The sequence below is a fragment of the Agrilus planipennis genome, unplaced genomic scaffold (assembly GCF_000699045.2).
Source record: "Agrilus planipennis isolate EAB-ADULT unplaced genomic scaffold, Apla_2.0 scaffold1, whole genome shotgun sequence".
Lineage (NCBI taxonomy): Eukaryota > Metazoa > Arthropoda > Insecta > Coleoptera > Buprestidae > Agrilus > Agrilus planipennis.
The window spans coordinates 4,180,463-4,196,085 of NW_020442466.1; the positions used below are offsets into that span (position 1 = coordinate 4,180,463).

General features: G+C 31.4%; 2 protein-coding genes across 2 annotated transcripts in view; one reads left to right on the forward strand and one right to left on the reverse strand.

Moving 5' to 3' along the window:
- LOC108733066 (mpv17-like protein) overlaps positions 1-979 on the reverse strand; it is a 4,837-nt gene extending 3,858 nt beyond the window's left edge. The window contains exons 1-3 of the mRNA XM_025981107.1: positions 845-979; positions 556-787; positions 173-302 (exon numbers count right to left, since the gene is read on the reverse strand). Of these exons, the coding sequence (XP_025836892.1) occupies positions 173-301 (129 nt within the window). The 5' untranslated portion in view covers position 302; positions 556-787; positions 845-979. The remainder of the gene's footprint in view (positions 1-172; positions 303-555; positions 788-844) is intronic.
- A 1,456-nt stretch (positions 980-2,435) lies between these two features.
- Positions 2,436-15,623, forward strand: part of LOC108733779 — a 16,490-nt gene continuing 3,302 nt past the window's right edge. The window contains exons 1-4 of the mRNA XM_025981106.1: positions 2,436-2,738; positions 2,801-2,912; positions 13,003-13,294; positions 13,407-13,493. Coding sequence (XP_025836891.1) covers positions 2,607-2,738; positions 2,801-2,912; positions 13,003-13,294; positions 13,407-13,493 — 623 coding nt within the window. The 5' untranslated portion in view covers positions 2,436-2,606. The remainder of the gene's footprint in view (positions 2,739-2,800; positions 2,913-13,002; positions 13,295-13,406; positions 13,494-15,623) is intronic.

A 15,623-nucleotide genomic window follows, 5' to 3' on the forward strand; every position in this document is an offset into this window, starting at 1 on the left:
CGTTAATTAATTTTATTGCCAAACTTTTGGAATAAATTAAAATAAATTATTACATTCTGAAAGGATTAGATCAACTTTATACTTGTCTCATATAAAATTAGAAAATAATTAAAGTTTGTGAAATTCTTTCTTGTTGCAAAATATTTTTAATGAAGAATTTTGTTTTACTTACCAAAATTTTTTTTATAACAACCTGCTGTGATATTTCGGAACTTACAAAAAGGATTCCATACGCTACTGAATTCGAAATAATAGGGTGCTTTTCAAAAACATGTTTTATAAGTTTTCCCACTTTGGACATTCTAAAGAGAAATATATGTAAGAAGTCACATACTTTTTCGAAAAAGGAAAAAATTAATAAATGTTTCAATATTTTCACAATTCTAAACTTATTTTTTATTTAATTCTAAACATATAGTTAGGGTTCCGTACGTTCGAATGAAAAATGGAACCCTTATGACAATGTATATCGTAATTTAAAAATTAAAATTTGGGCAACTTAAAATATGCATTCATTTTTAGAGATTGAATCTTTAACAGTCTTGCAGCACCTACCTGCTGGGTGATTTGATCTGTGTGCAGTCCTTTAATAACACTTTTTATTGCTTTTACATGAAGATGATACTGCATGTAAAGAACCTTGATATTATATATCAATCTTAACATAACAATACAGTAAAACCACAACACAAACTTCGCCAACAAGTCAAATTAATTTACATAAATGTTACGTTGATTGTCCCATTCGAATTTATCTACATATTGTATATGAGCTTGTGCGTGTGTGCTAGAATGTATTTAAATTGGTTCAAAGCAATACATCCTCTACTGGAGTCTCACTTACATAATTTTTGTGTTGCACATTCTTTAGAAGAAGTTCTTAGTACTAGATAATAGTTTACAAAATTTATCAGTTTGTTTCAAGATAAGATTGCATGGTATCTAATGAATTTAATTCCAAATGGTCTTAATTAAGGAAATTACTGTTCAATCATTTATAAAAGATTAAGTATTGTACTTATACTATTTTTTTACTTTCACTTTTCTTTGTAATTTTTATTGTGAACCAAACTTAAATATACGTACTATAATTATTAATAAACGATGCAAACATACAGTAGAAGTTGTTTTATACTCTTAATATTTCATATCGTACTCCTATATCATTTTATTAATCTAATTTGCGATTAGTTTTGATAAATAAATTTGAATTTGAAAAATATTATATTTACTATGCAACCTCATATTGTCTGCTGTTCACGGGGTTGCATACGTGTAACCATTAATTCTGAATATTCCCCTTTTTAAATACGGAAAAGTGAAAATGATGATAAATACATTATTTTCTTTCTTAGGGTCTTAGTTACTCAATTTTTGGGCTAAACTTCTTTTAGAAGGAGTTCTTAATGTTAGATAATAGCTCACAAAATTTATCAATTTGTTTCAAGATAAGATTGCATGGTATCTAATGAATTTAATACCAAATGGTCTTAATTAAGGAAATTACTGTTCAATCATTTATAAAAGATTAAGTATTGTACTTATACTATTTTTTTACTTTCACTTTTCTTTGTAATTTTTNTACTTATGTAATATTTTGTTAATTTAACTAGCGATTAGGTTTGGGAAATAAATTTGAATTCAAAAAATAGTTTTTACTTTTATGCAACTTTTTGCTATCTTCTGTTCACACAGTTGCATACGTGGATCTACTAATTTTTAATATTTTCTTACTTCAACTGCATGACAATGAAAATGATAGTAAACACGTCGTTTTCTTTGAAAAAAACTTATAATATACGTTTTAGCTACTAATCTATACCTAAGAGTTCTATTACAAAGCAACAATAACTAGTAATATAATAATTTGTTTAAAAAAATACACAGATTATACAATGAAGCTCGATAGGTTGCCTAACAGTAAATCCAAAAATCGAATTAATTCCTGAAATTTAGTTTATTAGGTTGCCTAACAGAGAATCGAAAAATGATATTAATAAAATACAGTAGTGGTGTATACAGGGTGTGTTTATAAACATTGGTGATATTTAGGTGAGAAAATAATTTCTATTTTCTTTTCATAATTTCTTCAATGAAAATTGACATTGTTCGGTCTTTACCTTTGGTATTGTTTCGTAATTCCGTTACCTTTGAAATATGTTCCAAACGTAAGGTCAAACCATTTAACATTTTTACGCTAATTTCAAGTTTGGTCACTAGTATGCGATTTTTTTTCATTCATTCAGTACACAATGTAGATGAATACAGTACGTAATATTAAAATATTCCGGAAGAATGCGAGGCCTGTTAGCCGTAACATTTTTTATTCTACAATCGTACTTCACTTTTATTTAGTTGTAAATTGTGCAAACTTCCGGTGTGACAGCACCTGTGCGCATTTAATTATTGTTTATTTATATGAATGCCTTTGCCAAAAGGAATTCTTGTGCTACAAAAGCAGGAAAATTGTTTTTTGATATTTCAATCAGTAAAATTCTAATTAGTTGGTATAAACAATTGTAAATCGAGTTCTGTTTGGTGTTTTTTGCGTTTAATGCGTTCGGTTATTGTTATTGTAATTCAAAAATGGTAATATTTGATCTGTAATGAATCATCGATTGACAGTGTCTACTCATGAATTGTGGAATATATACAAAAAATGCGGTCCTCACGTTAAAGGGAAGATTCACGTTTCAAAACTGTATTCCTTGGGGAGGTTGTATGTTGACAGCGAAGAGGTATGCCCTTGTACGCATTTGAGAGACGGAAATTACGAAAAAAAAAAACAAATTATTTTTAGGATGTTTATAAAATCATCTGCTTGTTGGACCCTAATCGGAAGGGCTTGTTAGGTTTTAAAGAATTCGCTGTTGGTGTCAGGAAAATTCTTACTGGAGAACATTTAGAAAGAGGTAAGATTATGTAATATGTTAATTAAAAGCGCTTTTTAACAAAAAATACATGAGCAAAATGTAATTTGTAGTTAAAAATCACTTTAGTGTACGAGTGGTTTCTGAATGTTGCAAACACATTGACCTACAGACTAAATTTATACCTAGACAGCTGTAAATTATCAATTTGGGTTTTGATTCCGGCAAGCGCATTCAAAATAGACGAAGGACTCAATTTTATAAGTTTTAGCTTTTAATGTGTTACATTATCGATATAAAATTAATCCTGAAATATAAAAATGAAATTTTGATTACTAATAATCCAAAAACACGTATATTGATATGTTCTATTAATTTGCGTAATTTCAAATTTCTTCGTTCGTTTTTTTTTTTTTTAATGAAAGGTCCATTTTTATCATTTCCTAAGATTACTTTTTGCACAGCCCTTGTATTTTAATTTTATCATACAGGTATATCTTCCCGGGTACTATTAATAAAAATCGCAGACATAAATTTGTTTTTTATTAATTGTAAAAAAAATTGCAACTATAAGATCAAAAAATACAGAAAATTTCCTTTTTTGCTTTATTACTATCGTTGGTAATTATTGGACGTACCACCTATATGGGCAATTAAGCTACATGCATGCATATTGTCTGTTCTTTTCTATTGTTGCGGTTCTCTCTTTCGCTCGCAACGCTATTTCAGGTATTAAATTAAACAGTATTTTCTAATATCGAAGAGTGTGCTGAATCTCAGGTGAAATTGCTATCGTCGGAGTGTGCGCAGAAACGGTTTTGTCTAGAGGTATTCGTCCCACCACTTGTTTTTACGGCAGTCTCCGTATCCGTAGTCGAATGTGCACGTCATGGCCAGGTAGAGCCAGCTTCATTAGACGTGCCCATTTACAACATTTAAGGTTTTCTTTTCGTTTTAAAACGGTAATGATTTATTGGCCGGTCGTGGAACTTGTAAATAATTAGCTAATTATCCGGGTTGACGAGCGTACGTCGAGTTTATCGTCATTTTTCGTGCAATATTTGTAAATAAAGTACTATCTCCGGAAAATTGTAACGTTTGTGCGTCAACAAAAATTCACCTGTAAACCAACAGGTAAGGCAAAAAGAAAGATGGACAATAAGTACTTTGTGTGTAACTGTTTCTGTAGGTGTACCTGTTTGTAACAAAGGTGATTCATGTTAAAGACAGGTATAGAACGCAATAATATTCGTTATAGATTTATAGGGATATTCTTTTTCTTCGTTTATGGTAAATTTTTTGTAAAGTATTTCCGTTAGACGATACAAATGCAGTACTACCTACCTATATTGTTAAACGTGACAATTTTTGATTTCACTCTTTATCTATAATGAACAGGTAGATTGTTTTGTTCTTTATAATATCCTTGTACAAGCTTGTAATGATTTACGTGAAAATTACACTGTTTTGTTATCAGTATTTTGTGACCCTCGATAATTCTTTTTATTTGATGTATTATGTGTTTGTTTTTGATTTTTTGGTTGAAAGGACATCGACCTTGAAGCATCTATCTAACAATTAGAACGTGAACAGGTATTCTTATTTTCATTCATTATTATTTCATTAACTGTTATTTAATGATTTATACCTAACTATCGAACAAATTGCCTCCTCCAAATTCCGTAATTCGAAAGAACATTAAATAGAGAAATATACCCACCATGTTTATAAAAGGAATTTTACAATTGCCATTGTTTTTTGAGATACCAGAAACAATTAAAAACATTGTGTAACGGTTTTCTATTGTCATAACTTAATGGATTAATTTCCAAAAATAAAGGTAGATGAGCACATTAGACAGGTAAAGACAACTACAATAGTATTAATATTATATTTAATGAGGGTTGAAGCGGCAATATAATTACTTTGTTCACTGAAACGCTTTCTGGGGTCATTACTCTTTAGTTAATTAATATCAGAGCTATTATTTGAATAATTTTTATTTTCAATTCGCAGTAATTTTTTTGCCAAGTGCGACCTTTCCTGAAACATTTCTTACATCTATTTCACTGATGTAATACATTTTGTTATGGTTTATCGTACTTTAACGTATTACTTTTGCTATAACTATACCAAGAATGTTCAGTCAATGTGCTAAACAAAATTTCTTGCCAACCAAACATTTTCAATGACTATTGTACGCTTTTTTGTTCTACTAAAGTTTGTTGTGGATTATAACGTTATAAGTACCTACAACAAATTAAATATTGCTACTCATTTCTAATTTTTGGCACTAAATGTTCGTATATGCGATACAAATTAGGTGCTTCATTAAAGGAGCATAGTAATTATCATTTGGTAGTCCTTAATTTGTCTTTAGACTAATTATTTAATGATTATTAAATTTCTATGAAGTACTTGTATTATCTACTCAGTTACTTTCTCTTAAGTGTTGAATTTATCATTTTTGAAGTCATGTTTTTAAGTCAATATTCTCTGTACCTATCTAATGTGTACTTAACAAAGATTTAATTAATGCTTTCACCTGTGAACACAGGTAGATACCTACTTGGACTTATGTACTTATGCATGTCTGTAAGCAAGTACGACATGTGTTAAACATTAAGTGTCTATTGGTGCAAAATTGGAACTAGTTCAATTGAAAATCAAGGAAGTGTGTTTAAGAGTAATAGGTACTACGTCATAATAGATATAAAAAAGTAAGTAAAACAAAAAGAAAGAAGTTTTAGTGTACCTGTGATACCTTTTGATTTCACATGTCATTAAACAGCTAATTAAAAAGAAAACGAAATGTAATTAATGTTATGAAACATCATGTCATTCATTATCAAATTGTTTTGGTTTATTTTTGACCAGTACTCACAGTATAAATTCGTTAAATTTGAAAGTAATAATTCATTTGTTCCAAGTTTCTCTTTATTGTACGCTTCAGTTCTTTTACGTACCTGGGCAATTTTAACAAAAGTTATTTCTTTAAATGGTTAGTTACACTGTTATTATTGTAATGTTGTACTTGCTTATGACGACACATATGTAATTTTAATTGACTTTGTTAGATTAGAATCTTTTCTTTTTGGTAAAGTTTTTTCCTAATAGAAAATTTCCTGGCGTAACATGTTTCACACTGGCTGGAGGTATTTGTACGAATTTACCTATACCACGTCGTATTTATTGATAGGTGGTATAGGTAAATTCATACAAGAACCTTTAGACATCTTTTCATATAAATAATAAAGTAATATGAGTTTAAAGCCTCTGAGATTTCTCCAAATTATGCATTTCACTCTAAGGATATCAAAAGAATAAATGCCGACAGAAAGTCATGTAAAATTTTAAATGTTCAGTGTACGTTTTGCCTTACCTGTATACGCTTTTTAGAAGACATTTGTTTACATGCGAGACTTCTATTTATCTTTCTATTCCATTAAGGAAAATGAGCGGCATGGTCTGGAGTAAAGGGCTAGATCGTATTTACTTTGTTGAATATACGATTTTGAAAAAAAAAACCAAGAATCTTCAGCTTTTCTTGATGAAAAAAAGTTTCTTTTAATTGCTATTTGTCCGTCTATCTCTTTCTAATACACCTGCGTTCGGTCGTAATTTTATACAGTATACATTTTAAGCTTGCACATACAATTACCAATGAAAATGAAAGTATCTCACGCGAAATGCATTTCGTGCGTGAAAAGAAAAGGATTATGGCATATCGCGACTACTTAGTGTCTGATATTAATTGGAAAAGGGGGGAATATTAATCCATTAAGACAACTCGAAGAAAATCAAATTTCGCATGATGCTTTGTACAAATTTAAATGTATCGTTTACACAGTAGTTATTTTCGTATGAAATGTAATTAGCTATCCCGCCCCCACATAAAATTAAGATAACATTTCTCATTACGCTTTTATCGGAGATAATTAGCAATAAAGTTAATTTTATTTTAAGCAGTGAGAATTAACAGAAGCTGCATCTGGTTGTAATTTGTGCCTGATACGCCCCTTCGATGTATATACATATAGTGTTTACATCCGGCCATTTAATTTTATTTTTTTTTTTTTTCAAGAAAGAAGGGAAGCCCTTTAAACCTTAAACAAATCAGAAATTCGATACCTAACAGAAAACAGACACTTTACACTTTATCTACGGTATTAAATAACGCACTTCCTTTCAGATTAATGGAGAATAGTGAAGGGCATGCTTTCATAAAAAAATATTTTTTAATAAATACTATACAAGAAGCAGGGAGTATTTCATAACAGTGTTTTGATATTTTCTGTTATTAAGTCAAAAAAAGTAGGAAATAATGGTCGCTGTGGAAGTCAATAGGGAAAAAAGGGCTGGTAGAAACATGTTAGAAGCAGAAGGAGGAGTAGAGAGAGGCAGAGGGACACCTAGATTAAATTACTGTCTGAGAATATAGACCTACTTACTTATATTTTGCGAAGATTGCTTTTGGTTTGGATTAGATAGGAATGAATGAATGAATAGAGGAGCGGTCTTCATTATCATGTGAAGGTGGTGATATTCTATATTGTATATTTTGTTTTCATTGCAAAAATACTAGGTAAAGGTCTAGATGATGGTCCCTTCGGGGGTGGAGATGGGGGGATCAAAAGAGGAGGTCTCCCCCACCACTGTACCATAAAAAGTTCGTGGCGGTCTCACCCCCATAAAAAGTTATAGGGATTCAAAGTTAATAAATATGTCAATTTTTATACATTTCTAGGCATGTGAATATTTATCTATACAGTCATTCTTAAACAATATTCAAAGGTAAAACTAATGGAATATAAAACATTATTTAAATATCTTTATCAATAGAGTAGGTTAGGTTAGGTTATCGGGTTTTGTTCAAGTGACCACCCTCTTTCGATCCCCCACATCCACCCGCTTGAAAATATTTTTTTTATTGAATTTTATTTGAATCATAGTGTATGAAAATTGTCAAAATACTCAACTTCCAACCTCCATAATTTTTTATGGGGGTGAGACCGCCGCAAATTTTTTATGGGGTTTTACTCAGGTGACCACCCTCTTTCGCTCCCCTCTACCCTGTTTTGATCCCCCACCCCACCCCCATTTAACCTCCATAACTTTTTATGGGGATGAGACCGCCACGAACTTTTTATGGTACAATGGTGGGGGAGACCTCCTCTTTCGATCCCCGAAGGAGGTAGGGGCCATCATCTAGACATTTACCAAATATTAGATAATGCCAAAAGATTATACGAATCCTAAGTATTCTTTTTAATTAAAGAGACTGTATTTAATAACGTAATTGATACGGTACGGAACCCTCGGTGCTCGATTCAAAGTTGCATTTGACTGGTATTCTTTAATTTTTTAATAACGTAATATGCGTCGTGGTTTCGACCGTGTGAAACCTTTCATTTCATAGGTAATGGGTATGCGATCTTTTGCAAAGATTCAGTTTACGAAACCCGTTATTGTACTGCCTCTGACCGGAATGGTATGCCTATTGCTGGTACTAGAGGCTATAAATAATTTATTCATTTCACTATTGATTATTAAATTTCTATGAAGTACTTGTATTATCTACTCAGTTACTTTCTCTTAAGTGTTGAATTTATCATTTTTGAAGTCATGTTTTTAAGTCAATATTCTCTGTACCTATCTAATGTGTACTTAACAAAGATTTAATTAATGCTTTCACCTGTGAACACAGGTAGATACCTACTTGGACTTATGTACTTATGCATGTCTGTAANAAACCCGTTATTGTACTGCCTCTGACCGGAATGGTATGCCTATTGCTGGTACTAGAGGCTATAAATAATTTATTCATTTCACTATTTATGAATCAAACAATACAGGAAACAATTGAGGAAAGATATAACAGCAGCGTATTTATGTAGGTGTAACGATAAGGTATGAAAAAAGCCAAAGTTTTTTTTCGTTTAAAGTCTCTCCCCGTTGTGACTTTAGGTTTTATTGAAATTAAATAATTACGTAGAAACCTTCAAAAGTATTTTTTTAATGCAAGTACAATCAATTGGTATTGTTGTTGTTATTCCTTATCTTGCGTTGCACCTTGGGTAGCAAATTCTCTTGTAAATCGATTATTGCTTTATTGTTAACTTTTATATCTCGCTCTGTTCTTGATACCTACCATGTGGTTTGTATGTCATTTTGTGTTCTTGTTTTATTTGTTGTAATCCAGCGTAAGAGATACAACGAACCAACTGCGTTTACCTTCGCTTTTTCTTTTATCCCATGGCTGGTACCGACTGGTACTAATTTGCTCTCTCGCTACCAGCACCAGCAAAAATGAGCGTTTTCGTGTGTGACATTAAAAGGTGCAACATTTTCGAAACGTTTAATTGTTTCTGGTATATTTGATCGTAATTATTATACAACGTGTTGCTGTTCTCGAATTGAAACTACAGGGTGATCTAATGTAGAAGTGGTAGATAAATTCCAGTATTATATCGCGTCGAACTCTGGACCATCATTTCGGCTCAAAGCGTCGCGAAATGATAAAAAGAGAAAACCTTGGCATTTGAGTCAGTGTCGTGTAAAATTGGAATAGGAGAAAATTAAACAAAATAGACAATTTCAATTGACGGTAGTTACAAATTTAGAATGACTTTAAATATACCATACGAATGTGTCACCATCGCTAGTAGTCTAAAAACAATGTAATGTACGGGGTGATGATACTTAAACTAAAAACAATTATAGGGAATTGAAAACTTAAGAGAAAATATGCGGTAGACTTTTCCACTTAATCTTCTATTATAAATATGACTTTACAAGTGCATATTAAGTACCCACGCTCACATATAACTGTTTTACATGAAATTCCACACTTCTGAATTTAGATAACCTACTTTCTTGTTTGGTTATTATTTATAGAGCTTTCGCTTAGAAATTGAGTACTAAGCGGTTAGCAGATTACTATAATTTAAAGCAGGCCTATTTGTAATACTTAAATATAAAGAAAAAATGGAATCGAAATTAAAATTCTGAAAATGCGACGTATTAGCTGCCATCAGTCCTAAAATATAAATGGTTTATTTTGTATTTTTTCTGGTTACAAAATTGAGGGAGTAGGGGTACTTTTGCGTGCATCTTTGACCATATTTAAAAACCAATGACAATTCGACATAATTTTACGCCATCGTAACCGTGTATACATTACGTGATAATTAATGATGTGGATTTAAATTTGTTTCAAAAACTCGGAACCCTAAATTTAGAACATGCCGACGCATGCAACATGCATGTTTTGGTTTTAAGTTTTTTTTGTTGTTTTGTTGAACTAGAAGGTATGCGGAGACACTTTCTATTACGACGATTCACAGTCTAATTTTGTCACATTATATTCTTGTGAAATCACCTCGGAAAATTATTGTGTCGATAATAAACGAGCTCCTTTATTAAAAAAAAAAGAAAAACGTTTAATCGCTACTAAGCGCACATAATGCATAAGAAAGAGGCCACATTATTGTCGTAATTAAGGTTATCCTACAGCTGACATGACACTTACAGTTTCATTTCTAAATATATAAATATGAACTACATTTCAATTGTTTACTTTTTTCCAACATCAAAAAAGTACCATTACACATACTGTGTGAAAGTAATTTTTTGAGTTTTTTGCGATCATGTTCTTTTATTGCTACAGTTATTGGTGTTTGTTTATTTAAATTGTCTTATTGTTTAACAAAATGTCATTTAAGATGAAAAATATAATTTAATGATTGAATAATTAATAGTGTATAAGATCGTTTCACCGTAAAGTAAGAATATAATCGAAAATATTTTGTGTTCTTTGATGCGTTCTTGAAATGATCGACCAGTTTGACCTATATATAGTATAAAACAAAGTCGCTTCCCGCTGTCTGTCCTTATGTATGCTTAGATCTTTAAAACTACGCAACGGATTTTGATGCGTTTTTTNGGTAGACTTTTCCACTTAATCTTCTATTATAAATATGACTTTACAAGTGCATATTAAGTACCCACGCTCACATATAACTGTTTTACATGAAATTCCACACTTCTGAATTTAGATAACCTACTTTCTTGTTTGGTTATTATTTATAGAGCTTTCGCTTAGAAATTGAGTACTAAGCGGTTAGCAGATTACTATAATTTAAAGCAGGCCTATTTGTAATACTTAAATATAAAGAAAAAATGGAATCGAAATTAAAATTCTGAAAATGCGACGTATTAGCTGCCATCAGTCCTAAAATATAAATGGTTTATTTTGTATTTTTTCTGGTTACAAAATTGAGGGAGTAGGGGTACTTTTGCGTGCATCTTTGACCATATTTAAAAACCAATGACAATTCGACATAATTTTACGCCATCGTAACCGTAGATACATTACGTGATAATTAATGATGTGGATTTAAATTTGTTTCAAAAACTCGGAACCCTAAATTTAGAACATGCCGACGCATGCAACATGCATGTTTTGGTTTTAAGTTTTTTTTGTTGTTTTGTTGAACTAGAAGGTATGCGGAGACACTTTCTATTACGACGATTCACAGTCTAATTTTGTCACATTATATTCTTGTGAAATCACCTCGGAAAATTATTGTGTCGATAATAAACGAGCTCCTTTATTAAAAAAAAAAGAAAAACGTTTAATCGCTACTAAGCGCACATAATGCATAAGAAAGAGGCCACATTATTGTCGTAATTAAGGTTATCCTACAGCTGACATGACACTTACAGTTTCATTTCTAAATATATAAATATGAACTACATTTCAATTGTTTACTTTTTTCCAACATCAAAAAAGTACCATTACACATACTGTGTGAAAGTAATTTTTTGAGTTTTTTGCGATCATGTTCTTTTATTGCTACAGTTATTGGTGTTTGTTTATTTAAATTGTCTTATTGTTTAACAAAATGTCATTTAAGATGAAAAATATAATTTAATGATTGAATAATTAATAGTGTATAAGATCGTTTCACCGTAAAGTAAGAATATAATCGAAAATATTTTGTGTTCTTTGATGCGTTCTTGAAATGATCGACCAGTTTGACCTATATATAGTATAAAACAAAGTCGCTTCCCGCTGTCTGTCCTTATGTATGCTTAGATCTTTAAAACTACGCAACGGATTTTGATGCGTTTTTTTTAATAAATAGTGTATAAGATCGTTTCACCGTAAAGTAAGAATATAATCGAAAATATTTTGTGTTCTTTAATGCGTTCTTGAAATGATCGACCAGTTTGACCTATATATAGTATAAAACGCTTCCCGCTGTCTGTCCCTATATATGCTTAGATCTTTAAAACTACGCAATGGATTTTGATGCGGTTTTTTTTAAAAGATAGAGTGATTCAAGAGGAAGGTTTATATGTATAATACATGCATAATATAGTAGGGAAACACTGATAATTTTAGAGGTTTGTAATGTGATGTCGTAAATAAACACATTTTTTGCGCTTACATTGCAAACGCTGGCTGAACCCTACGAGATAGATCAAAATAATGTACTACAATATTGTACATCTTAAAAGGGTCTACAAAAAAGTCCGGGATGGTATATGTCTATCTCTTAGGGATAACCCACAATAACCATTTTTTAACCTTTACTTTTTATGAGAAATAATGGCTTATTTACGAAGCGATTTTAACCAATACAGCATTAATTCTTATCCAATTAAGTACCTTAAATACATTGTGCATTTAATATAGATCAATATGGCCCTTTATAGCCTGTAATTTAAGTGAATATTACAGATTTAAAATGTAGGGACATAGCGGTTGCGGAGGTACCGGCCGGGAGGCCGGTTTGTATTGTCTAATGACAAAAAAAGCTGTGAATGTTGTATATAAAGGTATTCTGTAGTATATTTAGTGTGTTCAGGGGGTGTCTTTTGAAGATTTCCCCTCCTCGAGAATAATCTAAACAAAAAAATATATATATTTAGATCAGCATTGCACCCGTGCGAAGCTGGGACGGGTCGCTGGTTTATTTATAAATTTCTGGTTTGTTTATTGTCTAATCTATTCGTATCATTTCTAATTAATAATAAGCCTAAAGAATTATGCATTTGTTTTAAAAAGTGTGTACTAATTTTTGAGTTAATACATTCATTTAATGTGATAATTTTGTTGTTCCAGATAGCATGATGTCACCTATATCGGTTTCTTCAGAAGAACCGTCATCAGTGGTCGTACCGCAGCAACAGCGTCGTTCGCACCTGAATGGGGTGCCCGGGGGTGCTGTCGGGAACGGTGAGGGCGCAAGTCCGCATCCCCAATACGAACTAAGTCCTCCGGACAGTCCTCGGCCGGCCGAGAAAAGTCAGTGTTCCTCGCTGTCGGACGGCGAGAGCTTCGAGTGCTACGGCGAGGGTGGGGATGTCGATCTGGACACAGGACCACCCCTAGGTACCAACAGTAATTCCCGACAGTAAGCATTTCGTATTTTTTTATTACGTTTTTTCGATCGGTGTTGATTTGTAAACAAAATATTATTCACCTTTGTCACGTGTTGTAGCTACAAATATTTTTGTTATTTTCAGGAATGATTCGACCAACCAGAGTCCTCTAAATGTCGGAATTAAGAGGCACACCTGGTTAAGAACGAGCCTACGAAGGTCTCCACCAAGGTGAGTTATTATTGTGATAATTTGTTTCGACTTATAGAACGCGGTTTGCTGAATAAATTATTTGGGATGGTATTTTTAAAGGTCGTGTTAATTTTCGTGATATTTTAACAGTTGAATATTCCTATTTCTGTTTTTTAATTTACAAAATTTTTCACTTAATTTTATAAAAAATAATGGCACTCCCCGTTTCCAATGAAATAATAATTATGTGTCGAAAAAGAGTGTTCTAATCATTTGAAAATATGATAAGTCCTATACGAATCAGAAAAGGTGAAGATCGATTTTCTTGCTTCTCATTAAGGAAAAAGTAAATAAGAAAATAAATGATTAACGAGAGGATATTCGTAATATAAACTTTAGTGTCTTTTGGTGGATATTATTTAAATGCCAAAAAAAACACTAATAATAACAATTAACAATTTATAACAATAACAAGCGAAACACAAGTAACAAAAAGGCACAAGGAGTGAAACATACAACAAGAACAAAGTAACAGAAAGAACAAGATAATACAACAATAGTAACAATAACAAAGATAACAACAATACAACAGAGTAGATAAAAGCACTTACGAATGGTGGTGATAGCGGTAGACGAGAGACTGTCTTGAGATAAGAAATTTTAGAGTATTTATAGGATAGGATTGTTAGTAATTTTGATAGAATGTTCTAGAAGGAAAAGTAGCCAGAGAGAGGGTGAAGACACTAGTTTATAGGAATACATAGAATTAGACAGTACAGAATTCAAGAGAAAGCAATTAAGGGTAAAACCAGATATTAGTATGGGAGTGCATGCAGGTATGGTTGAAGTTGGATTTCCAGGTAAAAGTGATTGAAAGAACAATAAAGTTAGATTGAAAGGAAACCAAAGTATTTACAAGATAAGAAGTTGAAAAGAATTGAAATAATATTTGAAGTGAAATAATATTCGAAATGAAATATTATTTGAAATGAAATATTATTTGAAATGGAAAAATTAGAAAAAAATATTTACATACAGAAAAAACAAAAAGAGTTATTTCGCCACAAAACCTTTGCTTTCTGCTATTGTTTCTTTTGTCAATATTGCTTTTATCCTTTTTTGTGTTTTGTCTACTATTTTAGTTACGCAGTCATGTAAAAGTATTGATCGATTTTCTAATAAACGTGGTGTATATTTGAGCATGTTAATAGCAGTAAAGAAACATAGAATATACACTACTGGCGAGTTGATAGTCGAATATAGAGTTATTCTATTACATGCAATCATCTTTCGAAAAAATAAAGCGTGACACAGTCATCTTTTCATGTAAATATTAAAACGATGTATGTCCAATAAATGCATTAAAAGCTTTTGCTGGACTTATGTTACTTTAACATTTATATAAAAAGCTACCCGTAATAAAGGTATTTGTACGAATTTTCCTATACCATGTCTAAAGATCCCTATACTCGGTTATCTACTCGCCACTAGTGTATATGTACAACGTTTTTTACAGCGCTATTGATCGCGGTTATGTGTGACTATGATGAATGACTTACAATGTACGTTTATAGCTTGAAATTAATAAGCTATTGTTTGCTGTAATATCTTTCTTCCCATGTACATTAACCGTATAAAACTACATTTTAACAATATTAAATAAACTGGAAATACCGTAAATAAACTGACATTGTTAGTGCTTTATAAACAACAATATATCAACTACAAATCGAAATGATTAAAATTATTAACAATATCGATGCATCGTGGCAATATTGGCCGTCATTGTCTACAGTTTATTTGGAGCTCCCATCTCCGATCGTATAGGGAACGAGTAGTGTACTATACATTTTATGGATGCATGTGAAGGGTCATGAGATTTTAAACTGACTATACCATTTTAATGAAAAAATTAAAATGGTATAGTCAGTTTAAAATTTCATGACCTTTCATTAAAGACAGTACAACTGTAGGGATAGATGTGCAAGGGCAAAAGATTAATATGCTTAGATTTGCAGATGATATAGCAGTATTAGCATCTAGCAAGGAGAAGTTAGAAATAGCTTCAAATAAAATGGAAGCGGTACTGACAGATCAGTACTGTATGAAAATAAATAAAAGTAAAACTAAAATACTGATATGCAAGGGAAGAAAAAGTAGGGAAAGAGC